The sequence below is a fragment of the Sminthopsis crassicaudata genome, chromosome 3 (assembly GCF_048593235.1).
Source record: "Sminthopsis crassicaudata isolate SCR6 chromosome 3, ASM4859323v1, whole genome shotgun sequence".
NCBI classification, from domain to species: Eukaryota; Metazoa; Chordata; class Mammalia; order Dasyuromorphia; family Dasyuridae; genus Sminthopsis; species Sminthopsis crassicaudata.
In genome coordinates this window covers 257,526,249-257,553,098 of record NC_133619.1, presented here as the reverse complement: position 1 = coordinate 257,553,098, position 26,850 = coordinate 257,526,249, and the positions used below count along the sequence as shown (strand labels likewise).

Here is a 26,850-nt window from a genome sequence, read left to right as displayed (position 1 = left end):
TTATGTTCCTTTTGTATAGAGTAAACCTCATTTGTAAAAAAAAGAAAAAAAAAGTCTGTTAAATACAGGTCTGCACAATGATGTGCTTTATCATGTAAGAATTATGACAACGAAACATAAGCATCACTATGATAAGATACTCAGGGTCATTTTGCCTATCTGCTGTAGAGTACAGTACTAGTAAAAGTTGGAACATTTTTGAAATGGATAGATTAAAGGGTAGGATTATGCTAGGTATATCAAAACAACTATTAGCAGTCCCTTTGAGGAGATTATATTCCAATGGAGCAGTAGGACTAATAGAGCTGCAGATGCACTATAAATTCTATGAGATATAATCTAAATTGTGTGTTGTGGGTGATAGTTTCTTCCATGTACTGAGGATATGTTCCATAGTGCAGAGGTCAAAGACTTCATTTCTTTCTAAAGATTGGATGATGTAGGTTTAAATCCTATCCCTAACACACTGCCTGCATATTCTTTAAACCCTCAATGCTTGTAAAATTATGACTTATAAAATGCAGAGAGGAGCTGATCTCATTGGAAAGTTGTGTCAAGTCACACCAAAAATGTCTTAATGGATTGGATCTTATTAATGGATCCTGTTTTAACTGCAGAAAAAGATTAGGTGTTAGTAGCCAGCAGGTGTAGAGAAATAGATGGTAGTATTCTTACAAATTCCTTTTATCTGTATCTTGTTTCCCTGTCTTCCTAATAGCTAAAATTTCTAGTAAATAATTAGTTGTAAAAATGCGAACTCAGAATAAGCAGATTGGTAAGATTTGGGCAGTAGTATCTATATAATTTCAATTTTTTGGTTCTTTACTATGCAAATTCAGATTACCATAGCGCTTTTAAGCCCTGGCACACTGTCACCCCAATATATTTGGTGAATTTAATTTGTTTCAGGAAATTGTTTCACAGTAAATGTCACTCAGGGTGCCATGGATTGCTAAGTTGGACTAGGCTGAAGGCTAAATGGCATTTCAGAAATGTCCTGAGAATTTGAACAAACTGAAAACTACAGTAATACAAGAGTTGTTTTTAATAGGAAAGAGTCTAGGTTTAATAACAATTGTTATTCTCTGATATTTCAGACCAAGGAAGTGTACTGAGGTAACTTAGGCCATAGAATTGAACCATTAAAAAAAAAAAAAAAATCTTTACCAAAAACATTAAAAGGGGCCATTTAAAGAAAAGTCCCAAGTAATCAAGATTATAAAAATGTACATTTCTTAAGGCTTAAGGGGGAAAAAAAATTCCAAAGGAAAAATGTCAAATCAAGAATGAAGCTGAAAAAATATTTCAAAGTTTTCCTATTTAAGTTCATTTTATCAAAAGAATGTCATTTAGAACTTTCCTAAAAAAAAAAAAAAAAAAAAAAAAAAAAAGCTTTAAAGCAAAATGCTTAAGTTGTGCAATGTGCAAGTTCCTTATTTAAAAAACCTTTATTTTCAACAACTTTTCTCCATATGTTTTTACAATCTTTTAAACATACATCATATAATATTCATGGACAAGCAACATTTTACAGAAATAATTGGATTTTAACCTAAAGCAAAAAAGGAAGTCACTTGGGGATAAATTCCAATCAAAAAGAAAAATTTCATGGACCCAAGTAAAGTTATTACTTTACTTCCAGTAGGCTGATTCCATGAGTTTATTTAATGTTTATTAGCTGTTATTCATCAGTTGAGATCATAGCATACTCAAACAGAAGTAGCAACACAGTGTGATGTCATCTTTGGAACAAAACTTTCCTCTTCTTCCTTATTCCAGTCCTGTATTAGGGGCACAGAGGGGGAGGTATGAAGTGAGTAGGTTTCCTCAGTTTTGCTATGTAAACTGAATCTTCATTAATTTCAGTTGAAATTGCTTAGAGAAGCTTTAAGACTTTAATTATAATCTAGGTTCACAGGAAAAAAAAAAAAAAATCAAGAAATACAAAGTAAAACTTTCCCTACCTTTCTTGTCTAAATGGCGATTACAAGTTTTCACTGAAATCTATGATGCACCAAATTACTGACTTCATGTTTACTTTGGAGGGAAGATACAATGATCAAAACTAAGTTAACTGGTTCACTAACTAAAAATTAATTTTCTTAAGTTTCCCCCCTCCCCATATAATTGGTTATGGTGATTCTTGGAGCAAAAAGACCCAATATCAAATTTCTACACATCATATCTGAGTTATCACCAATGGAATTAATTTCATTAATTAAAAGAATTATTTTTTATCAAGTGTATTTCATAAACATTACTTTCATGAAAAATATAGGCTGAGAATGTTATTTTTAAAGATTTATTTAATTTCTGGCTTTTGAAAAGCAGGGTACTCTCCAACACAGCAATGTGCATTTTTTGAAAATTAAATTGAACAGGGGGAACTGCATATACAGTGAAAAGCCGATTTTTAAATACATATACAATAAAGGTTCCCCTACATTAAGTTGAACAATCATAATAAAGTAGACTTGAAAAACACTTGTTGAATCTCTAATGGTTTTCTAATGGTTTTCTAGTCAATCACTTAAGACGTGTTTTGAGTTGGCCTTTGATGCTTTCTTTAAAAAAAAAAAAAACAACCTTTTTTATTCTTAACTTTAATCTTAGTTCCACTATGCACAGAAAGAATGGGGAAAAATTCTTTTAGCTGCCAGCATTTAAATAGTATATTAATTGATGGAAGTTAGCAATTATAGAAATTTAAATGTAAAACCACCAACCATCATTCTACTAGTACAAAGTAGGGAAATTAAATATGAATAAATTGGATTTTAAGGTAATTTTTGATGGAGAAGCCCTTAAGGATATATTATTCTAATTCAAAAGATTTAACTTCCCTAGTGCAATGCCAATTGGGGCAGAATGGTCTAATGGAACTGTTATAAGATACTATCAACATTGGAATGATCTTAATACTGATCTTCTAGGCACTACTCTAATTTGGGGGCATTATGCATGAAATACCATTTTAAAAACCTATAATTATATACAGACACCACTATCAATTTCCATTAAAGATACACTAAGACAATTATTTTATACTAAAAAATTGGCTTTACTGTAAATATGCTAGTTTACAGTGCAGAGATTTCTGGTCACAAATCAAGTTTCTAGCTAAGTATTTCTACAGAGTAAATAAAAAGGATGTCTCCAGGTCTGTTTAAATTAACCTGACACTGGCATAGCAGGAAAGAAAATAATATAAAAGTTATTTTTATGCATCAAGCTGGTTTAGTTAGTTACTTGCTCAGTTTAAGTTTTCAAATAAGTTTTCTATAAAAGTTCACAAACCAGGTTTTATCTATCCCCAAACATTTAAAGGGCAGGGAATCTGTATTACCTTCACCTCAAGCACTGCCAGGTCATGCATTTGTTGAGGTAAAGAAATGAAAATTAATAAGATTTCCCACAAGAAACAGTTACGCCAAGAATACTGTATCACTACAAATTTTATTCCGAAGCCCATCTTTTTTTTTGTTTTGTTGTTTTTTAGAAAAAAATTCTCATTATGAACTCTGTTTGGTCAATCAACTACAAGACTTTCTAGCAGACATACAGTAAAAATGGCATGGCTCAGAATCGACCAGATCTTTCACGATCTCTTGACCGCCTCCTATCACGTTCCCTTCCTCCACCACCACCACCACCGCCACCACCGCCACCGCCACCCGCCGCCGCCGCCACCACCGCGGCCACGATCTCTCGATCGAGAACGACGTTCACGAGATCTTGATCTGGACCTATGCCTGTGAACAGAGAAAAAAAAAAGGGTAAAATGAACTAGTTCAGTAAATTAAAATAATAATTAAAAGACAATATACCATATTATTGTATGATGATCTCAAATCTTCATGTTTTTCTGAATTGATAATTTAAAGACCTGAGATTAAAATAAAATGAAAGAATATAATTGCCAGGAAAGTACTGTGTGAATTAGTTTATCAAGATTTTGAATTGGCATATAATAAAATAATTTATTTTTTCACTGTTTCCCAAGTTGAATGATACTGATGAAAATGCAACTGATATGAATAATAACCAATCTAACTTATTAAATGCTGATTAACTTCAAACTAGCAGTATAATTAACAGCTTTGTACTCCTACCCACAAAATACTGGAAAAAATCCTAAGTAGTTAGGCAGAAAAATACATTTAAATCAATATCTTACAACATATTACTAAATAAATGATGATCTAATTATGAGGAATAGCATATTACAAAAACTACAAGTTATAACTTGCATAATTATGTAAAAGTTCACAGATCAAAAGGGTAAGTGACCTAAATACTAAGGCATACCAGTGTGTAATATTGTCAGAGACAAAACAGATACCAATTATGTAAAATTAAAGTTTTGCACAAATACTAGCAATGCAGCTAGAATTAGAAGAAAAAAGTATTTTTAAGGGACAGCTAAGTGGCATAGTGGGTAGAGCACTACCCCTGAAATCAGGAGGACCTGGGTTCAAATTGGGCCTAAAACATAGTTCCTAGTTGTGTGACACTGAGCAAGTCACTTAACCCAATTGCCTCAGCCCCCCCCCCCACAAAAAAACCAAAGTATTTCCATCATCTACTAAAAATGTGGTTTACCATGAACTGACACAGAATATCATGCCCCAATAAACAAATGGTTAAAAACAGGATGCTTCCCCCCCAAAAAAAACCATCAAAAACTTAATGGGAGAAATGCATACAATACTCCTCAAACTATCAAAGATGATGAAATATAAGAAAAATTAGATTGACAAAGATGATAAAAGAGAAAATGACATGTTAGAGGGGAAATATAGACATGATGTTAAGACCAAATCAAAAGAACTTGCCAACAGATGGCATATGGGGTAAACGTGGGGGATTATGTGTGTGAGAGAGAGGAAGAGAGGGAGGCAGAGAGGAAGAAATGGGGAAAGGGGGAAAGAGAGAGAGTTGAGGTTGATCCCTGGGTGTTAAATCCAGATAACTAGAGAAATGATGGTATCCTCAGCAGTAATATAAAGATTGGAAGAGAAAAGAGTTTGAGAGGAAAATGATCAAGTTCTACTTCAGATATTGTTTTTATATCTACAGGACTTCCACTATGAAATATCTAATAGGCAGTTGAAGATATATAGTAATGTAGATGAGGAGAAAAGTTTGCACTGTACAAGTACATCTGAAAATCATCTGCACAGAGATGTTAACTGAATCCAAGGGAGAAAACAGAACTTTGGGAGCTACAGTTAATACATGAGGAGCCCGAGGAATGATCATACAGATTAGAAAAACCAGGAATAAATAGTGATAAACTGCAGAGCAAGTCAAGGATAAGATTTGAGAAAAAGCCATTAGATTTGGACAATTAATAGGTTATTTCTGACTAGTGAAAGCATTTTTAGTTTTTTTTCACCTCCTATATTAATTTGCTTATAAATTTTATCTCAACCATTTCTTTCATATTCTTTTTGCTCCTTGCAATTATTGTTTCTTTTAATTTCCTAGCTAATCTTTAAATCTTTAAGAATTTTTGCCAGAAAGTTAAGTCAAGTTGGTCTGTGGTTTAAAGACCCTTTTTTGAAAATGGGGCTATTTGTACTTCTCTAATTCTGTAGAACCTCTAGGGCTGAGACTATTCATCTGAACTTATTAAAAGCAGGTAGGTGTTATATTATGTTCTTACTTTAATGTTTGCTGTCTTTTCTAGCAGCAATGTTCTCTTTAGCAGAGAAAACAGAATCAAAAGTAGATACCACTTTCATGTAATTTTACTGTCCTATGGCACTCAAGTGAATTCTAATTCTCCCTCCCTCCGGGCAATCTTTTTTCCTTTAAATCTCTCTCCCAATAGAACTAAAAAATTTTTTGTTTATAAGTAACTATTCACTTATTTTTGAGACTATTTTTTCAAGACAATGTTGTAATTTACATTCATGCCATTAATCTGCAATTGTTTCCACCACCTGTTTTCTATCTTAACCTGGTTTATGAGTATGTATCCAATTCATCTCTTTAGACAATTCTTCCCCATTTGCTCCTAATAGTAACTGTTTCTACCTCTTCAAATATATATTCTTCACAAATTCCATCCCTTTTAAGAGCATTTTAGCCCATAGTGAAATTTGCATTTCTCAAAAACTTCTGTTCCCCAGAGGTAATGTCAAATTATGCCAGTTTGTTTACTTCTCTATCATGAATTTTAATATGCAAAATCACCTTTCCTTTAAGACTTCTATTATTTTGATGTAAGTAGCCATTTTTTTGTCCTTATAGGTGAGAAACAGACATGGTTTAAATAGTGATTCTTATCACTTCACCTATGAGCTGCATAAAGATAGATGCTGCATTTCTGACACATCAATCTAGTAGGTTTCCAGATAACTAAAGCCCACCAACACTACTTTTTCATGCCTGTCTGCATGCTAGACTTGTAATGGTTCCAAATGCCTTATTTCTTTTGTCCAGATGGTCTATAAATTTTCTCCATGAAATCATCATTTTTCCACTTTCTGACACTATCCCCTCATTCTTTTCTTTATTCTAGTTTCTAGATGGTTTTTCTCCTTGCCAAGGCCATCCCTTAATTGTACTCCGAATTTCATCTTTAATTGTCTCCAGTATTCTGTGCCTCCCCAATCCCACTCCTTCTATTTACTTTTTAATTTCTTCTTACTTATGGGCTCATCCTTTGTTGCTTAAAACATTCACATCTCTTCACTATACTTATAAAACAAAACAAAACAAAACAAACAAAAAAAAGCCCTCATGTGGCCCAACAATCTCTGTAAGCTATTTAATGTTCTCTATCTCTCTTTTTTTCCCAGCAGAACTTCCTTATTTCTATCAAGGGCAAAACTATTCTTCCAACTATCATGCAGGTCCTCACCTTTATTATCTCTTGTTTAGAATATTTCAATAATCTTTTTTCCATTTTAGTTTTCAAATAGCAAACATTTATTTTCTCTTCCCCTTGCTTCTTGCCATTTTGTTTTGTTTCACAATCATTCCTCTGGAATCACAGTTATATAAAACAAGGCTTTACACAAAAGCTTTTTGATTGGTCTCTACCTCCTCAATTTATCTTTCATAAAAGCTATCATATCTTTCTCCTAGTACCTTCCTTCCATTTACCTCTCCTTTACACATTCTCCAGTAGAAACTGGTCTTACTTTGATTTTTCGTGGACATATTATCATTTCCATGATTCCAATATAAGCTAGTGCCTATGAATGGAATGCGTTCTTTTCTCATTCTAATCTCAAGTTTCCTTGCATTTGGGTGCCACCTCACGCATTAAGGCTTTTCCCAATTCTTACAAATTTGCTAGTACCACCACATAAAATTATTTTAAGTTGATTTTATTCTCCTTATACTGCTTTTTGACCAATGTATCCTCCTAATATATAATGTACCCCTCTCCTCCCCTTTTATATCGTTTTGAATAAAACAATACCCATTCATAGTCATCTTCCAATTGTGAAGAGATTCATTCTATCAAATTATAGTGACTTAAAAATATTCAATGCTTTTCTATTTATATTCATTTTCTTAAGTTGGGGCCATTTCTCAAAGGATAAAGAAGGACTAAATGTCAGTTTAAGGGCAAGCAACAGAATAGCAAGGACAAGATGGCTACAGCATAATATTATTAATTTATAATCAGATCTCTGATCTATTTCTCAAGTTTCATTAAAAAAAAGTTATTACTGAAAATTTATTTTCTTCTTTTTTTAAGGAAAAAAAGTACAGACAGAAAAATTTTAGAAACTTATTTAGAAAAATATTTGGCAATCATGCATATTTTTCTTTAATTATGTTTATTCTTTATGGCACTGAATAAAAGACTTACTTCTTACGACGACGCCCATATAACTCTCGTCGTAGTTCCCTAGAGATAGGTTTCAGATGCATAAAGTTACAGAAGCCTCCTCGAGTACATTCTCTGTGGAGTATAATTAAATAAAAATGGTCATGTAGTTGCTTCATTTTTATCACATACTATTATGTTCATCATGCTTATTAAGTTGTTGCTTTGAAAACTGTCTAGCAAATGAGACAACTTTGTTCCAAAGATACCAACTCATTATCATTACCCCATTTCATATTGGCGACAGCAAGCTTCTCTGAAATCAGTCACAGGTGAAAGCTCTGCATGAATTGGCTGTCCATTAAACCAGCGATTGTTTAAGTCAATGACAGCCTTTTCTGCATCTTCTTCACGACGAAACTGAGAAATAAATAAAACAAAAATGTTTTCATCTATCACTGTAATTACAGACATCTGAATAATTAGGTGGCTAAAAAGATTAACTAGAAGAGGTAATCTACTTTTAGTTACATTACTTATGGATACCCAGACCTGATATCATTTTTCAAGTTATAGAATTTTGCTATGTACCAACACTCATTTGATTAAAAATTTAAAAAAATACATCCTAGACAACAAATATAGACAAAAAAAAAAAAAAAAAAAAAAAAAAAAAAAAAAAATAACACCAAGTGTTCACAAGTATCAAAGTTGGCAGTAAAAAAACCAAAATCAGTAATTACTTACAACAAAATAGCTCTGAGAAAAAAATTCCAGCTTTGAATTAACAAGTTGTATGTACTCATTTGCTAGAGCTCCAATTACTTTTATTATCTTACTCACCTTTACATAGACATTTCCTACAAGATGATCCCCAAGGTTATCACAAACATTCATCTCCTCAACTTCACCATATTTTTCTTCCATTTCTGTAAAAACCTCCTAGGTAAAGAAAAAGCTAAGGTTAGAGCACCTTCACATACCAACTATTAGAATATAAGAAAGAACAAGTTATTCTTAATAAATGAGACAAAATTATTACCAAGTGAACATGTAAGCAAGTTTTTCTTAGACAATTATGTTAGTATCCCTTTCCCACTTTGCCCAACTCAAAGATACTTCTTTTAATTTGACTGTAAAATAGATAAGGCAAAAAATTAGAAAAAATACTTTAAAATCTGATAGTCATAAGTCATTATTCTCCAATCACTCAAATGTTTTCTATTTTAAAAAGAATAGCATCAAATATGTAAGATAATGATTGTAACACCATAAAGTGAAGTTTATATACAACTCACCTCAAAGAATTCATCATAGTGCTCTTGCATTTCGACGTCACTCACTGCACCTAAAAATGAGAGAAATCTTTTTGGTTAGAATATTGCAATCAGAGACTTCTTGAATTTAAATTCAAACAGCTAACAACAGTAAAATGTCTAGAGAAAGAACATAAGGTGATGCAGTTGTTGAAGATAGAGCATAATAAAACTAATAGTTTTGAAACAGGTGAGATTTTTAAATCTCCCATGACATTCTTAATAATTTGCTAAAAGTTAAATCAAGTTTTAATCAGCATCAAAATGCCACAATTTCAGAATTGTTAAGGAAATGTTTAATATCAAATTAGAAAAATTTATGTATGATTTCTTTTTTCTCCTGAGTTGTAGAATAGAAGCCAAGTAATTTTATAGAATGTTTCTTTACTAGAATTATGATAAAGACTGAAGGTAAAGAATTAAGTTGATTTCCCTAATTAAAGCAGCTTAATAAATTTAAATTTACAGCACAGAAAGAATGCCATAAAATCCTTTGTGATGTGATTAAAACTGAAGTACAACCATGACAAAAATAATTTGTAATAGATTTATCATGTACCTTTATGACATTTGTATGCCACCAAATAAATGGAAATTACAATGCTTTGTTATAGAAAGCATTCTTAGTATATATCCAAAATAAATTTCATTAAGTATATTTTTCTATGTAAAGTATATACATGGAATGAAGTTATGCCTATCATTTAGGTAGATTCATACTACCTAAGCAAACTGAATTCTCTAATTCCATTCCCCCTTAGCAAATTTTAACAATTCGAAGACTGACAAAAAGGATCTACTCAAGAGAAAGTAAGGCATTAGAGTTAGCTAAATTAAGGTGGCTAGATGGGAGAGTACAGAAGACCAGCATTAATGCTAGGCCAATCTGCAACCTATGAGTCCAGACCCCTATAGTTTGGAAACATGACAGGGGCAAGAATGGGCAAGTTTGTTTCATGGGTTACTTCTGACATTCTATGAAGGTCATAATTTTTTAGCTTTGTTCCAAATAAAAATGCCAAGAACACACTATTCTTCCAATTAGCTATTTTGCAAGTGTTCCCAATAACATGAGAATTTCAAAGTAAAAATAAAACAATTTCTGAAAACCATTGTGATTTATTAATTTAGCTTCACTTTTAATCTTTGGGATAGCTTAGATTTCAGTTTTTAAAAACAGTAATGTTTATGAATTGTTTTAAAAAACCAGAATTTACTAATAATTCAAAAACAAACCCTCCAATTACTAATAGTTGACTGTTTATAAAAATGTGAAGTCATGGTAATTATTATTTCTCCACTAAAGATGTCTAAAAAATTACTTAAAAACAAAAACAAAACCTTTACTATCCTTAACTTCATTTTCTTTTGGTAGGGTTGTTGTTCTTGTTGTTTTTTTCTGACACCAACTAATTCATTTTATTCAATGCATCAAGAGATTTCTCTCAGTAGAAACCTTTACATTCAAAAGCAACTTGGCAAAATTTGAATTCTCTAACATAGGAAGAACTTTGGTTTAAATATACATCCCCCCCATTGGATTTATTACATACACTGAGAATGCACAATTCTTTTGGTAGTTTTATAGCATCTTCCACCAGAGTGAAAAAGAATGTAAAGTATAAGCTAAGTTATTATTTAGTCGCTCTCATAAAAAGTCAAAATTAGGTAGGGAGAAGTTTAAACTACTGGCTATAGATTGAGGATCATCACTGATTTTAATTTTATCCATGTCTTTGTGTCCTAAAGTTGTATGCAATTTTTGAAAGTGGAAAATAGAAAATATCTGACAATGGGCTAAACACTATGGGGAAAAAGTACATTTATCCTGATCTCATATATACTGTTTTATCTGTCAGGATTTAATTATCAAACCATATAAAAATAAACATGAAATACTTTAACCATTCACAGAGATAAGATTAAATAAAACTACTACTCAACCATTTATACCCTTTAATGGAAAACATAGATTTTAACAGCAAAGCATAAGACAATGATTAATTTTTCCTCTTACAACTGTATGCGTCTTTAACTTGAATTCAATCATTCAGACCGAATTTTATGTTTCACTAAAACAACTATTCTCTGCATAAAAGGGGTATGTAAATACTTTTAAATTTCAATTAACTGAACTTAGGCATTAGGGAAATATCAGTGAAAAGGTCCTGTAATTGAAGTTTATCAGTTTAAACTGACTTTGTATTTTAGATGCAAACCAAACAAACTCCATGTACTTATGTGGAGAGGGCACCAGCTTTTTTGTATCCATATAATCAATTATTATTATGCAATGTGCATAAAGCAGTGGCATACCATGAATATCTATTGTTTTAAAAGTCCACAATCAACATTACATATCTAAATTTATTTTATATTTCCAATGAAATATGAATATACACAACCCTGATTAATGAGTAAAAAGCAGTTATCACAATTATTCAATAACCTACTTTTCTTGAAAGGAAAAGAAGCAAAATATTTAGTATAGCTACATTTAAATATTTCCCCCTGAAACTGTCCTTTTTAAGAAAGTTAAAACAAGACAAAAAAATCCTCAGAAAACAAATTATTTTTAAACCAAAAGTTACCAGATAAACTCTGTAGTCATTTGAGAAAAAGTCCTGTACCACTGTATCCATAATCACAATTACAATAATGCGTAATGCCTCAACTGGCAGGATTAGACATTAACAGAAGACCAAACTTATAAGCTGCTGGTACAGGTTTGTTTTTAAGTTAAGTTATATCTATGACTTCTAGGGGCAATTTCTCAGTATTTAGGTTGTGGATTCTTCATTGGCCATCTGACTTAAAAGGCCAGTTTTTAATTCCAATTTTTCCAACAATAATTAAATCCAAAGGGCTAAATAAATAAAAACCACCAGCACACAACCAAATAAATATTCCATTATGTAAGATGATGAAATATAAAAACTGTTCTAAAGTTACTAGCATCGCCATTACTGGCTTGTACCCTGTTCTGAAACAACTATCACTTAACAGAATAATATCCATATACTTGCCATTTGAAAAATAAAAATATTTACTAAATGGAAAATTAATTCTTTTCCATGCAAGTGCCTATCTGTCTTCAAACTATAGTAAACCAAATTCTGAATTCCACAAAGACGACAAACTTTAAATTTACATTCGATATCATATAATGATGATCTTCAAACTTTTTCCACCAAGGACCTACAGGCATTTTACAAATACAAATCTGCTCCCCAACACCTCCTCTTTCCCCATTTTTCCCTCCCCAAACTCTCTAGCTAGTGACTATATCCTGCAATAATGAAAGCTTAGGGTTTCTGTGACCCTAAACAAAATACTTAGAGCAAGGTTTGTTAGAATTAAAATGTGACTTCTGAAATAGCTCAACTTTTTATTTTTAATGAGGGACAAAATTTTAAATGCAATTAGGGGAAAACACACACGCACATACAAATAACCAAATTTCATCAATAAATCTTCTTAAAAGAAGCATTTAAAGTAAACTGTCAAATATCCTTGCTCTTAAGAGAAAAGAGCATATGCTTACTTTGGCATATTTTCCCCTAGGATGACGGTCAAGTAAAGGAGGAAACAGTGGGAGCAGACCAAAACTACTTTAAAAAAATATAGTTTCAGCCCCTTTGGGAAGAATTGGGTGGGGGGGAGGGGAGGAGGATTAAATAGGACAAGTCTCTTGACACATTTAATAAAATGTGGTCCTTTATTAAACTAAAATGGTAGATCAGATTAAGTTGACACTGAGCTCTGACAATCAAGCCCAGGGAACCAGTGAAGGAACTTGTATGAACTTACAGCGCAAACCGTCAGCAGACTGGGAAGAGTTTTGAGGGTTACGGTAAATGTTCAAGAGGGCAATGGTCTGAAATACAAAACGCAACAACTTTATATTATGGAAAATAAATTTTTAACACTTAACCGGTTTCCTTTGATGATCACTTTTGCCGAGTCTCAGTGCTGAAAAAGAGCAAGTTATTTTCTCCAAAGAGGGGAAGGTTTTCCTAAACCACCCTAACACTGTATAAGAGATCTCATAATGTTATTATTGTGTTTGTTTTATCAAAATGTTTTTTTCTTCACAAATTGGATGAAATTATAAAAGTAGAGAATTTTCTATTCAAAACTTCATTTAATAAAATAAGCAAAACTTAGAAGAGCCAGGACTAAAGAGTTGCATTATGTAAACACAATAATAATTACACGACATGAAATCTCTTAATTTCTTAACTTTTCTTTCTTTTTTAATTAAACAAGACCCAAATATGGGCAACTTACCGTACCAAATCCTAAATATTTTTATGATTTCATACCTATAGAAAGAACTTGATAAATGTCAGGGATCCAATCAGTATGTAATGATTGGATGATTTAAAAAAAAAAAAAAAAAAAAAAAGTTTCATGTATGGACCTTATCATATAACAAATGTCAAATCAAAAGAAAGGTCCAATCAGTGAGCCTTCAAGTCACATGATTTGTCTCATGAACAAATACAGTTATCAAGTTCTTGCTGTGCGCAAGGAGTTCCATCACCTTGTCCTGTTTGCAACAGCTTTATGTCAGCAGCTCAGAAGCCAACATTATTGTCTCAATTAGGAGTGGGCTCTTTAACACCTTCTTTAAAAAAATTTCTCCAACTGTGGGACTTACAGTGTGAGCCGTCAGCCGTCTGTGCACTGTTTTGGGGGTTACGATAGATGTTTTGAATCAAGATGGTCTGCGGGGAAAAAAAAATAAAAAGGGGAATTCTACTGGCTGCTGTGCATATATTAGACAATTGCAAAGAGACAACTTGTTTGCAAATGGCTAAACAATTTTTTTTTTTGCAAGTCAGACATTTCGTGTGTGTCTTCTGAAGAGTACACCAAAACCATCATATTATGAAAACAGAGTTTTTGCAGTGACTTACTTTAAGTCAGCTAGCAACCAAGAAGGAACTATAATTAGTTTAATGAATGACCCCAAGTTAAAATAGCAAAGTATTATACTCTTTAAGCCTAAAATTTTTGTACTTCAAACAAACACTAAAATGTCCTGAAATTTCTTGACATGATCACATCCCCCATGCAGTTTTAACCAGTACATAACTTTAAAGTATGCAGTAGATTCAATTTCTTCCACTATTAGCAAAAGTTGGCATACAAAGAAGTTTCTCAAATGTCAATTAGATACCTTATACAATCTTATATAAATATTTCTTGGTGAAGTCTCTGTTTACATAATACAATAATTTTAAATGTTTGTATGTTTTCCGCTCCTTCTTTTAAGGAAAATATCCTTTTAGCCCTTCTGCTTTACACTTGATCAGGCAGACTTGAAACCTTACATTTGTACCGTTCTTCTTAAAATCAAGTTGTCTGAAAAAACAAACCATGTTTAAGTTAGTAAGCTAATATAGTACATGAAAGTTCAATGTCCATTATCACTGTAAGCAGCTCAAAAATGTACTGTATATGATAAAATTCACAAACCGAATGTTAAGTGGGGAAATTTTTAAAAAACTCATCTTCAAATTTGGTAACATTGCTATGACGTGTACATAGGAGACATATCTAGTTTATAAAACCAATTGGCTAAATTCCCACTTATATTTAAGAGTGAATTTCTAATAATGGCACAAATTTCCTTGAGTCAAAGCCCCAGCTCAAATGAAAACACATATTATAGTGTTGTGAGTCTGCAGACAAAAAATGCCAACATTAAGCAGAAAGCACAAAACTAAAACAAAAATGAACTCTTGTGAATAACTATCAACCTTCTTCTCTGCCACTGTATACCCACATTTTTCTATTCCATTTCCATTTAGGTATCACAGATTTACTATGGGCATTCTAGAACATATTCCTTTCAAGACTTTGGAAGTAGGACGGAGCACTCTACATTTACTTGGGGAATATTTTATATTGCTATATGTTTATGGAATTCCTGAGCTGAGGATGATAACAAAATAAAAATCCTGAGCCCATGTATAAAATGTCATGGGTTTGCATCTGGCAATAGATATTACTTTTTACACTTAAAAAGAAAATAATAGAGTGCCAGTGATGATAAATAGTATCTAAGATTAATTTTAGAAAAAACAAAAACAAAGTTAAAATTACATGTGTGATATACATACACACCAAAGTTTATGGAAATTTTTTAAATATGTATTTATTTAGCTAAAGAGCAAAGCTCCTCTTCCCATACCCTTCTTAATTTTTATTTCATTTACAAACTCAGCAAAAACAAACAAACAAAAAAAAATCTAAATAGATAGGTGAATTCTTTTATCCCATGCCTTATCGGAGTACTGATTTACTTAACCACTGTACACATTATATTTCTTCTCAAATGTATTACAAAATACATATGCAACTATTCTAGAAAGCTAAATTTTTCTCTGTTGTGAGAAAAACTTTAGTTTTGAAGTGTATAGTATACATTTATAACTTATTAGTGCTTTCTTGAGAATAAGGAGGCTAATAACTCAGTAGTGCCTTGCAGCTTTGTGATAATTGAGCCTACAGAATATTGTTTCACTTTTTCACTCAATCATGAGACAGAAATGATCTATGCATACATTTCTCTCAATTCTTTTTGAACATGCTCCAAAACACATGAATATAATTGCAGTATCTAGACAATTTTTTCTAAAGGGAGTGGCAAAGATTATTTTATTTTCCTTAAATTTTTTATTAGCCTAAAGAAAATATAGCAGAATTTTAATCATGGAGAACACAGTACTCAAAAAGTACTAATAGGTCAAACTCTGAACAGTGGAAAGGTAACAACATCAATGCATAAATAATCTTACAGTTTGTAGCCTAATTTTAAGGACTTTTAAAAGTCTCCATTTCAAAAATTGTAAACGTCACTATTTCTTTCCCATCAAAGAGATGGATTAAGAAGCTCATTTAGAGTAGACGGTGAATGAATACATTCAAAATATAAATCTCTTTTGTAAATGGGATATATAAAACTCTATCAAGTTTTTTTTTTTTTTTAAAAGATTCCTTTTTCTTAACCACTCAACCAAATAACCCCAATTTTAATTGGCATAACCTTTCACTATCTCTTCTAATCCCAAAGCAGTAAATCAGCTGGCAGGGGAAACTGGTAGTAAATATGAATTACAGCTAATAAACCATGATGAGAGAAAAGTTTAAAAAACAAAACAAAACCAGCCCTACAAATCAAATCAGTCTTTGCAAGACCCACATTTTTGAGTCGTTAGCCATAAGAATAGTAAAATTTTGACATCCTTCATATGACAATCCTTCATATGCTACTTTACAAAATTTTAAAGAGGATCAGTACACCAAGTAAAAAACATACCCCCCCCCCAATAAATAAAATACATACATATATACATAAACAAAAGAGAAAGAATGAATTATTTAGTATTAACTATGTTGAAAATTTAGACTTAGGACTAAAACTTAGGACAAAAAACATTAAGAAAAGACACAAACCTGGCTAAAGGTTGGCTTATTATGCAACCTTGAACATCTGTCTCCATGACGACAGGCTCCAATTTTGAAGTAAAATGAACAGTTGACTCTGTAAGTGAAACCAAGACATGATTATATTGCTAGGAAAAAAAATATGTAAATATGTAATTAGCACAATTATAGCTACTAGACTATTTCCCATTCCAGTGTCAAATAAAATTAGACCAATATAACAGTTTAATCTTTGTTACCTAATACCTTTTCCTACAGAATCTCAAGATTAAGGTAACTTAATCCAACCCATAACTAATAGCTATTCCCTATGACATTCCCTAAAGTTAGTCATCTTGCTGATGCTTTAAGCCATCTAGTGATGAGGATCTTTTCAAGATAATCTGTTCTATGTATGAAAAATTTTAGTAGGAACTCTTTTTCAATCCTCTTTCCCCCCATATTGAAGCTACATATGCTTTTCTGCAAATCATTCCTCCTACTTCTACTTTCTGGGGTCAAGAAGGACAAATCTAACTCTTCTTCCTTATGACAGACCTTTGAATAGTTGAAAACAATGATAACATCTTTTCCCTAACCCCTCACCCTCAAAATTAAATATTCCCAATTCTTTTAGTATCTTATGTGGCATGTTGAGAATAGACTCAGCATCTCAAATAATCTCTTTCAGTTTATTACCATTCTTCCTGACATATGCTGGTTACAACTGACTATAAGCCTCTAGATGTGTCTAACAAGGGGCAGAGTACAGTAAGTCTGTCACTTCTCTTGTTACTCTGCCTCTTTCCCCCCCAAAATGGTAATATACAAATCCTCCTTTCAGCAGAAGCCTCATTTAAGCGCAAGAATATTAATTTTATTGTCTCTCCCATTCCCTTCATTTTCATTTTCCAATGTTAATTCATTCTCCATACTAAATTATTTTTTCCTATTAATCGGGCTGGCATAATCATCTGTTAAGCAGCTGTGATTTCCCTGGTAAAAAAATTCCTTCCACTCACAAATGTTTCATCTCCACTACAATTTAGTAGGTTTCTGAGACACTACTTTATCCCTGATCTCATGGTCACAAAGGTTAGCATCAGATGTAGGATTTGACCAAATCTTTTTGATCCAAGTCCAGCATTCTATCCATTGTGCCATACTTCCTCTAACATAAATAAAACTACCTCAAAATATTCGGATTTCCTTTTGCCCAGCTCTGTTAACAGCTCTGTGATCTCACTTCTGAACACCTGGACTTTCGGAGAAGCTCATTTTAGTTTTCAGTATCTCTATGTGAAAATTCAAAGATCAAGATGTTCACCTGATACCTTTTCTTTTAATGGAGAGATATGGGATAATACAGACAGAATATGGTTTATGCTGGGTCTGCCTATATTTGTTATAAGAAATGCCTCAATAAAATCTGTCATGTTTTTATGTGGATGAAATGTGAATGCATAATAAATATTTGTTGTGATGATAGGTTTAAATTTAATGGGAAAATATATATATTGTGCAATGATTCCTGACAAATACTGTCACCTTGTGCCTTTTTTTTTTTGTTAAATAAATCTAACCTTTGATTTCATTTTTATAGGAAAGAGGAAACTTCTACCAATATGGCTAGACAACTCAGGCTTAAGAGTAACCAAAGAGGAGCAGTAAGGAGTTTAAAAAAAACACAAAACAAACAAAAAAAAAAACACCCAACAACAAAAACCAAAAAACTGCCAGTCATATTTGTCTACTATAGATTTTCTTAAAAATAAAACAAAACAAAAACACCACCTAAAAAAATCCCACAAAATGCTGGTGATCTGCCCATCAGGAGTAATACCACCTAAAATTTTTTCCCCTAATGAATCAAGAGGAAATAAGTCTCAAAAAACCTTAATGAAATGGGGAAATCTAGCATCTTCTTGACTTGACAATTTCAATTTTCCCCTTTTCTAAAATTTCCTATCTCTTGTTTAAATTGTAATCTGTTTATGAGTGACCAAGTTAAAAAAAAAAAAAAAAACCTTTAATTTAGAAACATATATAGAAAGCTGTGATGCCAAGTCAGAACATACAATTTACAGTTATTGTTTTGCAAACCTGGAAAGATTCACTATGCCCTATAAGTTGCAGTTTGACAATTCAGTTACAAAATATTTAAAGAAAGACTAAATTCTAATTAAAGATAAAGTTACAAGTAAGAGATTGAAGGTATTCCTTTGTTAAGGAACACAAGAATGGTTTTTTAAAAGGGTTGGAGGCCAGGAGATTTGTTATTCTAAATATACTGACTAAACCATTTTTATTTTATGCTATCTAGAGAAAGGAAAAAAAAAACCCTCTCTGATCAACATTACAGAGTGAAATAAATTTGGTTACTTTTCTAAATTAATAAATTTTATTTCTAAAAGTATATACAAAATATTGTACAATAAAAATGTAAAACCTAGAATAAAAATGTGAGAAATGCCAATAAATCCAGATTCCAGAAATTCAAAATTTATAATACAAATATTGTTTAGTATTATGCCTATTTTAAAGTCAAAAGCTCCTCAATTCTCTCTGCAAAGGGCAAGAAAACACTCAAAAAATCCTTGAATTTCACAATGCTGAAAGGTTAATTTTGGTTAAACACACACAAGGAATCAAAAGATAATTGGGATTAATGCTCTTCCAAAAAATGTGTGCAAGCCCTTACAAGAAGGGCAGTTATGTGTCCTGGTTGGTCACAACAGGAAAGACTTAAGGAGAAATACTATCTTCTAACTTTTTAATGCATAAACTACAAGGAAGAAACTACAGAACAATGGCCAAAGGATAAGGACACGCACCCATAGGATTATGTCCGGGATCTTTGCTACAAGGATACAATCAATCAACAATCATTTATTAAATAACCTACCATTGCTTAGTATAGGCGATACAAAGAAAGAATCCCTGCTCTCAAAGGGTTACAAAATTCTCTACTCTCAAACAAAGACTGTATGAAGTAAATAAAATTTTAGACACTTTTTAATTTGTTCCAGAGGAAGTGAATTTTTACACTCTATGGAGATATGAGAGTTAATAGTAGAATGAATAAATTAATCAACAACAAATTTATAAGTACTGTATTAAATATCCCCCTTTTACATGGTTTTGAGCAAGTAGTTGATGTTAAAATGTTAAGTTTTACAAGCTCCTAATATCAAATTTTGAAAAAATTAGTTTGGAATGCAAAGAATAAAGGATCTGGTGTTACTGGATCTGGGACTGGAATCCCAACTCTACCACTTGCTTCCTGTGTGACTGTGGGCAAGTCACTTAATTTCAATAGATCTTAAATTCCTCTTTTGTAAAATGAAAGGGAATAGACAAGCTTTCAGGTGTCAAATCTCCCCAGCCAGCAAAAAACTCTAGAGTAAAAAGTCCATCCAGAATGTTTAACAAAAGAAATAAAAATACAAGATGTTAACTTGTGTTTTTCTAAGGCAATATGAAGCCTTCAAAGATACTTTCCGAGTTTGATATCGGTGAACTAGAGGAACAAGCTGGTTCAGGCTCTATGTCCATACGGATCTATGATCCTAAAATGCATTCAATTCACCAAAACCTAGTGGGCCAAGGCAAAAACAAACAAAAAAACCTATTTTTTTTTTTTAGCTTTTCCCTATACTTAAGCTATTCTTTTAGAAGTAGCTATAAGATTCTAAAGCACTTTTTTTAATTTGAAAAGAGAATAAACCTCACAGACAATACCTTCCCCTCCCATTTTCCTAGTCAATTTCAATGGATCTGTATTCAACTTGTACTTATTAATTTCGTGGGTTATAGTCTGTAACGATTCAACCACAAACAATGTTTTGGCTAATTGTGTTAAAATTTTGGAAACCTAAATCTAACAAAATTTACTAAAAATTATGTGCACTAACTTTTCTTCAATTCAAAAACCATTTATTAAACACCTAGATCCTCCTGGTCTCCCAAACTTTTGCATTTACTCATCTTTGAACAAATTATTTCCCTCTAGTAGAATATAAGCTACTGGAGGGCAGAGGCTGTTTAACTTTTCTCTCGGTTTCTATAGTGCCTGGCACATGTGAAAAACTTAGTTTAACTGCTTTAAGAGAACTGAAAAGTCTTATCTTTTCAAAGCTGACACTAGAACAGGCAAGAAAAGTGCTCCTAATTCCAAGGGGCAGATGTGCGATAATTCCGGGCTGGAGAAGTGGGGGATGGGGAGGGAGGGGTCGGAGAAGTCTTTGCAAAGAGATAAATGTGGAGGACGTAGCAACGAGAGGCAGAGTAGTGTTTAATAAACCTGGAAAGGGCTTTGTGCAAATTATTTAGGAAAAATTGCAAACCCTTTAAAAGCAAACTTCCATTTCGTCCCAGTTTTAAACAATTCCTCTCTCAAATCAGAGTGGATATGAAAGCATAGGAACCACAAACGTGGAGACGCATGGTGGTCGGGGAATGAAGGGCTACATAAAGGCCAGCCAGCCCCGTAGAGCCCGAGGAGCCCCAGCCACTAGAAGCAGCCCCCGGGGCGCACACGCTTCCTTTCCCCTCCCCCCTTTCTTCGACCCCGCTCTCGGGTTCCGCCACTTCAGCCCGAGACTCCACTTCTGGGCGCCACGGTGGCCCGTGTCCTTAAGCTCGCCATGTGGGAGACAGAAACTGGAGTTATTTTTTCCCCTCCTCATCTCTGAGCACTCCAAGCTCCGCCAACGCCTCCCACATCCCTCCGCCCGCTCCTAGAGCTCCATTCATCCACTTAGAGTAAAGCTAAATGAGAAGGCGGCGCGTGGCTCCCAGGGAAAAGTGCTGGAGCACGCCGCGAGCTCGGGCGGGGCGGGCAAGAAGCAGCGAGGGGCTCGCGGATGCGAGGTCCTCCTCTTTATGAATGAACTAGCTCCACGAGGCCGGGCGCCCGCTCCTTCCCGCCGCCGCCGCCGGCTCCCCTCCCCCCCATGCCAGGGTCCGGGCCTACAGCGGCCGCCGCCGCTTCCCTGTCGATCCCAACGGGGCTCTGACAATGCCGGCTGCCCTTTCCGTTCTTCCGCAACACTGCTTATCTCAAGACCTTACCACGCCCTCCCGAGAACAAGGACCGGGTGACCCGAACTCACTTGTCTTTTTCTGTGCCGAAAATGGAGGCCAAATACTCCGCCATTTCCCACCCGCCGCTGCCGCCACCGCCGCCGCCACAGCCGGACGCTGGCAGACACGTCACCCGAACGCGACGGCGTCAGTCACGGCCCATCCTCTCCACAAGAAGAGCAGGATCGGCCGCCCAATCACGCTTGCGCTAGGGGCGGCTACGCGGCCGGGCGGGGCTTCTTCTAGACGGCGCCCTTCCCGCCATCTCCTCTTCCTTTGCTGTCTTTGGTGTTCTTAGTTCCTATTTCGGCCCACCCTGGCTGAGTTCAGAAGTGCAAACTGCCCTTGCTTCCTTTCCTTTTGTTTGTTTGTTTGTTTGTTTGTTTGTTTTTAAACTTACTTTGTTATCTTTCTTGCCATCTATCAGCTTCACAAAGTTTATAAAAAATTTACGTGTTTTAAATTCCCTCCCCCTTTGCCTCCCTTACTTTAAAGTTTTCCACACGACCAGAACACCCCCTCATCAAGCACGCTTCGCCAGAAATTTAGTGATAATGAAGGAGGCGTTTCTTACACATGACTAGTTGAATAAGCAGTTTAAATTTCCCCTTTATAGACAAAAGTTAGTAAGGTCACATGCATTATTTTAAGTCCAAACCCTCCAGCTTTCACAACCTTAAGTTTTCACCTTTTTGGAGTGGGTGGTTGTACCCCCAAAGAAACCCATGGGGATGGATGGACACTTGGCCGCAGAAACTCTCCTACCACGAAGCAGTAGAGAAATCCTAGAACAACCAGGATTTAGAAGCCTGGCTTCTCCGTGTTAATGTCACTTAAATTACAGCGGTTATTATTTACCATAACAGCTAGTGAGTATTTCTTTTCTTTAATTAACCCATCGATGCCTCTTCCCTCCCTTCCCCCACCCTGACAAACCTCGAAGTTTTTGGAAAACTTCTATGTAAAGTAAAATTAGAAAAACACAGATGAGAGACGGATGTCCCTTCCCCCTCTCCAACAAAGGGCTAAGGGCGTACACAGACCAGGTCAATTTCGTGTAATAGTACTGTGTCCCCTGATCTTTGTGAAGGGTGGGCTACCTGGCCCAGGGAAATTCCTAATGATCCCTACCCACCAGATCCTCCCTTGGCAAAAATACCGGGTTTCCCACGGAATCTCCCACCTCCAATTAATCTGTGAATCACTTTGGTCTGGGAAACAATCACAACCCTTATTGATTTGAAAATTAGCTCTTAATCTCTCCCTAGCCCCACAACTTAGAAAACAAGATTCTGTACCCAAACCTTTACTAATTCCTATTTGGAATCGGCCTTCTGGGAAGTTGTTTCTCAGAGTAATAAATTGTGGTGTGTGTACCCAAAAAACATAAAAAACAAAAACCTCCTTTGCAGATCCGACTGCCAATTCTTTTGCAAAAACCTGTGACATTGGAGGCCTGGAGACTCCTTCAATATTAGGGTTTCTCTGGCCCCTCATTTCTCATACCTCAACAAATTTCTGGCTCTTTGCTCTCACATAGAGTTCTCTAAAAAAAATCTATAACATTATAGAATTTGTAATAAATTATAAGCATATAGAAAATAGTGCAGCACATGTTTAATTTTCTTTACTACTGAATGGGCAACTAAATCTACAATGTTACATTAGGTATGGAGAGAGTTAATTTCACTTAAGACAGAAAATGTTTATAAATGACTCATCCAAAACACTCCCTGAGAAAAGATTGAAAAAAACATTTTGGAGTTTCTTTTAGGAGGTGACTGAATTATTTACCCTCTGGTTCCAAGATATCTAGGCAGTTTTCCTTTTATGATTTATTGAAAGATGATATCTAGGCTAATTTGGTTATTCATAGCTTTTAGGTAGTCCAGCGATTATACAATTTTCTGTCCTCTGTTTTTCAGGTTCGTTTGTTTTTCCTATGAGATATTTCATAATGTATTCTATTTTTCCATTTTTAATTTTTTCTTTCTTTCTAAATGTCCATATCACCATTAACTTTCATTTAACTAATTTTGATTTTCAAGGAATTATGTGTGGCCTGGCTTTCTGGCCTTTTTGCTCTCCTGCTATAGCTCAAGCTGGGGATTTTTTTTTTTTTTTTTTTTTTTTTTATTTTTTTTTTAAATTTTTTATTTTATTTTATAATTATAACATTTTTTGACAGTACATATGCATGGGTAATTTTTTACAACATTATCCCTTGCACTTACTTCTATTCAGATTTTTTCCCTTCCTCCCCCAACCCCCTCCCCCTGATGGCAAGCAGTCTTATATATGTTAAATATATTACAGTATAATTTAGATACAATATATGTGTGTAGAACCGAATTTTTTGTTGCACAGGAAGAATTGGATTCAGAAGGTAAAAATAACAGTTTACATTCATTTCCCAGTCCTTTTCTGGATGTAGCTGGTTCTGTCCATCATTAATCAATTGGAATTGGATTAGCTCTTCTCTATGTTGAAGAAATCCACTTCCATCAGCATACATCCTCGTACAGTATCATTGTTGAAGTGTATAATGATCTTCTGGTTCTGCTCGTTTCACTCAGCATCAGTTGATGTAAGTCTCTCCAAGCCTCTCTGTATTTCTCCTGTTGGTCATTTCTTATAGAACAGTAATATTCCATAGCATTCATATACCATAGTTTACCCAACCATTCTCCAATTGATGGACATCCATTCATCTTCCAGTCAAGCTGGGGATTACAACTTTCATTTTCCTGGTGGCCAGTTCATTTTCCTCCTGCTCTGAGCTCTGCAAGTTCCTGACCCAGCTTTGGGTGGGTCACCTTGTTCTTGATTGGAAGTTTCAGATGTCTGCTGCTTCATTCATCCTCTATTGGCCTGCTGAATGTCTCTGTAGTTTGAGTGACTGAACCAGTGGATCCCTTTGATCTGGGACTCCTGGCCTGCTTATTCCACTGTGAATTATATACTAGACTAAAGGATAGAACTGAGACACCACTATGCTACTGAGATGGGAGTTAATTATACAGCTACTATTTGTTTCCAGAACTTGTTCCTTGCTCAGTACCATAGCTAGGGACAAAGTGGAAATCCACTCCTCTCAACCCTGGATCTGTGATACAGAACTGGATACTCTGGTAAACTCATTCCTTTTCCCAGCATTTGTTCAGGGTTTCCTTGAAATTTTTATTTGTCCTAGTGCTTCCTGTCTCATGTCCTGTCTCAGCCTTCTTCCAGTCCTTGACCATTAGTGTTCCTGATGCTACATGCTCCTGACTAGCATTTTCCTGGCTACACTTAGTTCTTTCATCCTTACACCTTTCTTTTGGTCTCTGTAAACCACCCTAAGCTGGAAATATGATTTACTATGTCTTTTTTTTTTGTTTGTTTTCTTGATCAAAATTCAATCTAGAGTGCTTTCTAGGTTTCTGAACATTACTCCTACTTTTTAGCTGAAAACCTTACCTTATATATTTTATTGAAGATCTCTTTCAACCTCCTCAGACTGACATCCTCCTCAACTGACATCAGCCAGATGCCTTCTGCCACTGTTTATATAACGTCACCCTTGTCTCACATTAAGAAGTGACCCATATCCTTACCAAGGTAAAGCCCCCTACATGCATCTGATGGGGTGTGAGAATTGAACTGTTAGGACTTCTTACAAAGGTTTATACTGAGAAAGACCCAGTGGGCTAAATCCAGAAGGGCATTAGCAAAGATTCAGGGTTCAGAGTTGTCTTTTATTAGCCTTCTGAGGTTTGAAGCTGAGGAGATTAAGGGCTAATTTTTCGATGCAATAGAGGATGGTGATTATGCCCCAGACTAAGATCTCCAATTAAATGATATTACATATCTGGGAGTTTTCCTTATGACTGCTTATTCCACTGTGAGTTATATATTAGACTAAAGGATAGGTCCAGAGACCAGGGTTTGAGAATCAGGAGCACCTTTCCTCCAATGATTTCTTTCGACCTTTCCCCCAAAGATTAAATGGGACACAGTTTACATCAGGGTCCCCCCAAAGATTAAAGGGGACATAGTTTACATCACATCCTTGTTCCCCTTCCATCTCATTTTCTCCAGCAGATTGCCTCCTCCATCCTTCCTACCTTCTCATTTATGATCAATTTCTTCTTGCCAACTGGATGCTTCACTATTGCCTACAAGAATGCCCATGTCTCTTCCATCCTCAAAGAACCCTTACTTGATCCATCCACCTTTGGTAGCTAACATCCCTCAGTTCCCTTTTGTGACTAAACTCCTTGAGAAGGGGTTATCTTCAGTTGGTGTTTCTACTATCTACTTCCTTCTCATTCTTCTTAATTCTCTACATTCTGGCTTCTGACTTCATGATTTAATCAAAATTACCCTCTCCAAAGTTACCAATGTTTTATTTGTAGGAAGGAATGGGAGAGAGCCCTATATGTAGAAAGAGGCTCACTTGTGTCAAATAGAGGTTGTTGTTGTTGTATGACTTAAAAGGAGGTGGAATAGATATTTCTAGCCTCTTCTCCCCTACCCTTCTCCAAGAACTTTTATTCCTGCCTGAGGGGGAAGTAGGAGGTTGGGGCAGGAGGACTTTCTGCTCTCCTCAGAAAGGGAATACCTATTGGGCCTAGTATAACTTATCTAGCATATACCTAGACATAGGTATGTGTGTATATATATATATATATATATATATATATATATATATATATATACATATATATGTGTGTGTGTGTGTGTATGTGTCTGTGTGTGTGTATAGACACACACATATGCCTATATGCATGTATCTATATGTTCCCTTAAATACTATTAATCTAGGGAGTATGACCAGATTCATTCTAACTTTTGATTGCTTTGTTACTTTAGTGGAGGAGAGCCCCAAATTCTACATCTGTGGTTTGACCCCTTTCCCTTCAAACACCAATTCCACAACGAATAGAATAGAGAATAGTTAAAATAAAAAACAAACAAACAAACAAAAAAAAACAACCAACATTTATCCAAATCAGTAGCAAAACAGAAATCAAAGAAGGTATACATGGGAGATTATATACAGGACAGTACAGTATGAAGGAACTCTTTTCTTAGGAGCTAAGCAACTTAGCTCACACAAAAGGGAAAATTCTCAAAGTCTCCCCTCTCCTTCACAGTCAACAAACTCCTGTGGTTTTCTATTATTTCTAGGATCAAATATAAAATTCTCTATTTGTAAGTTAGCACCCTTCACAACCA

The 26,850-nt window shown here is 34.5% G+C and overlaps 1 protein-coding gene across 1 annotated transcript; it reads right to left on the bottom strand.

The window, feature by feature from the left end:
* Positions 1–2,288: 2,288 nt before the first annotated feature.
* Positions 2,289–21,782, bottom strand: U2AF1 (U2 small nuclear RNA auxiliary factor 1). Its single transcript, XM_074300542.1, is given in 9 exon segments — positions 2,289–3,693; positions 3,695–3,752; positions 7,835–7,927; positions 8,079–8,212; positions 8,636–8,734; positions 9,091–9,140; positions 12,919–12,985; positions 16,576–16,663; positions 21,660–21,782. Coding segments are annotated over 9 exon segments (747 nt in total). The 5' UTR covers positions 21,704–21,782; the 3' UTR covers positions 2,289–3,579.
* Between the last annotated feature and the right edge of the window lie 5,068 nt (positions 21,783–26,850).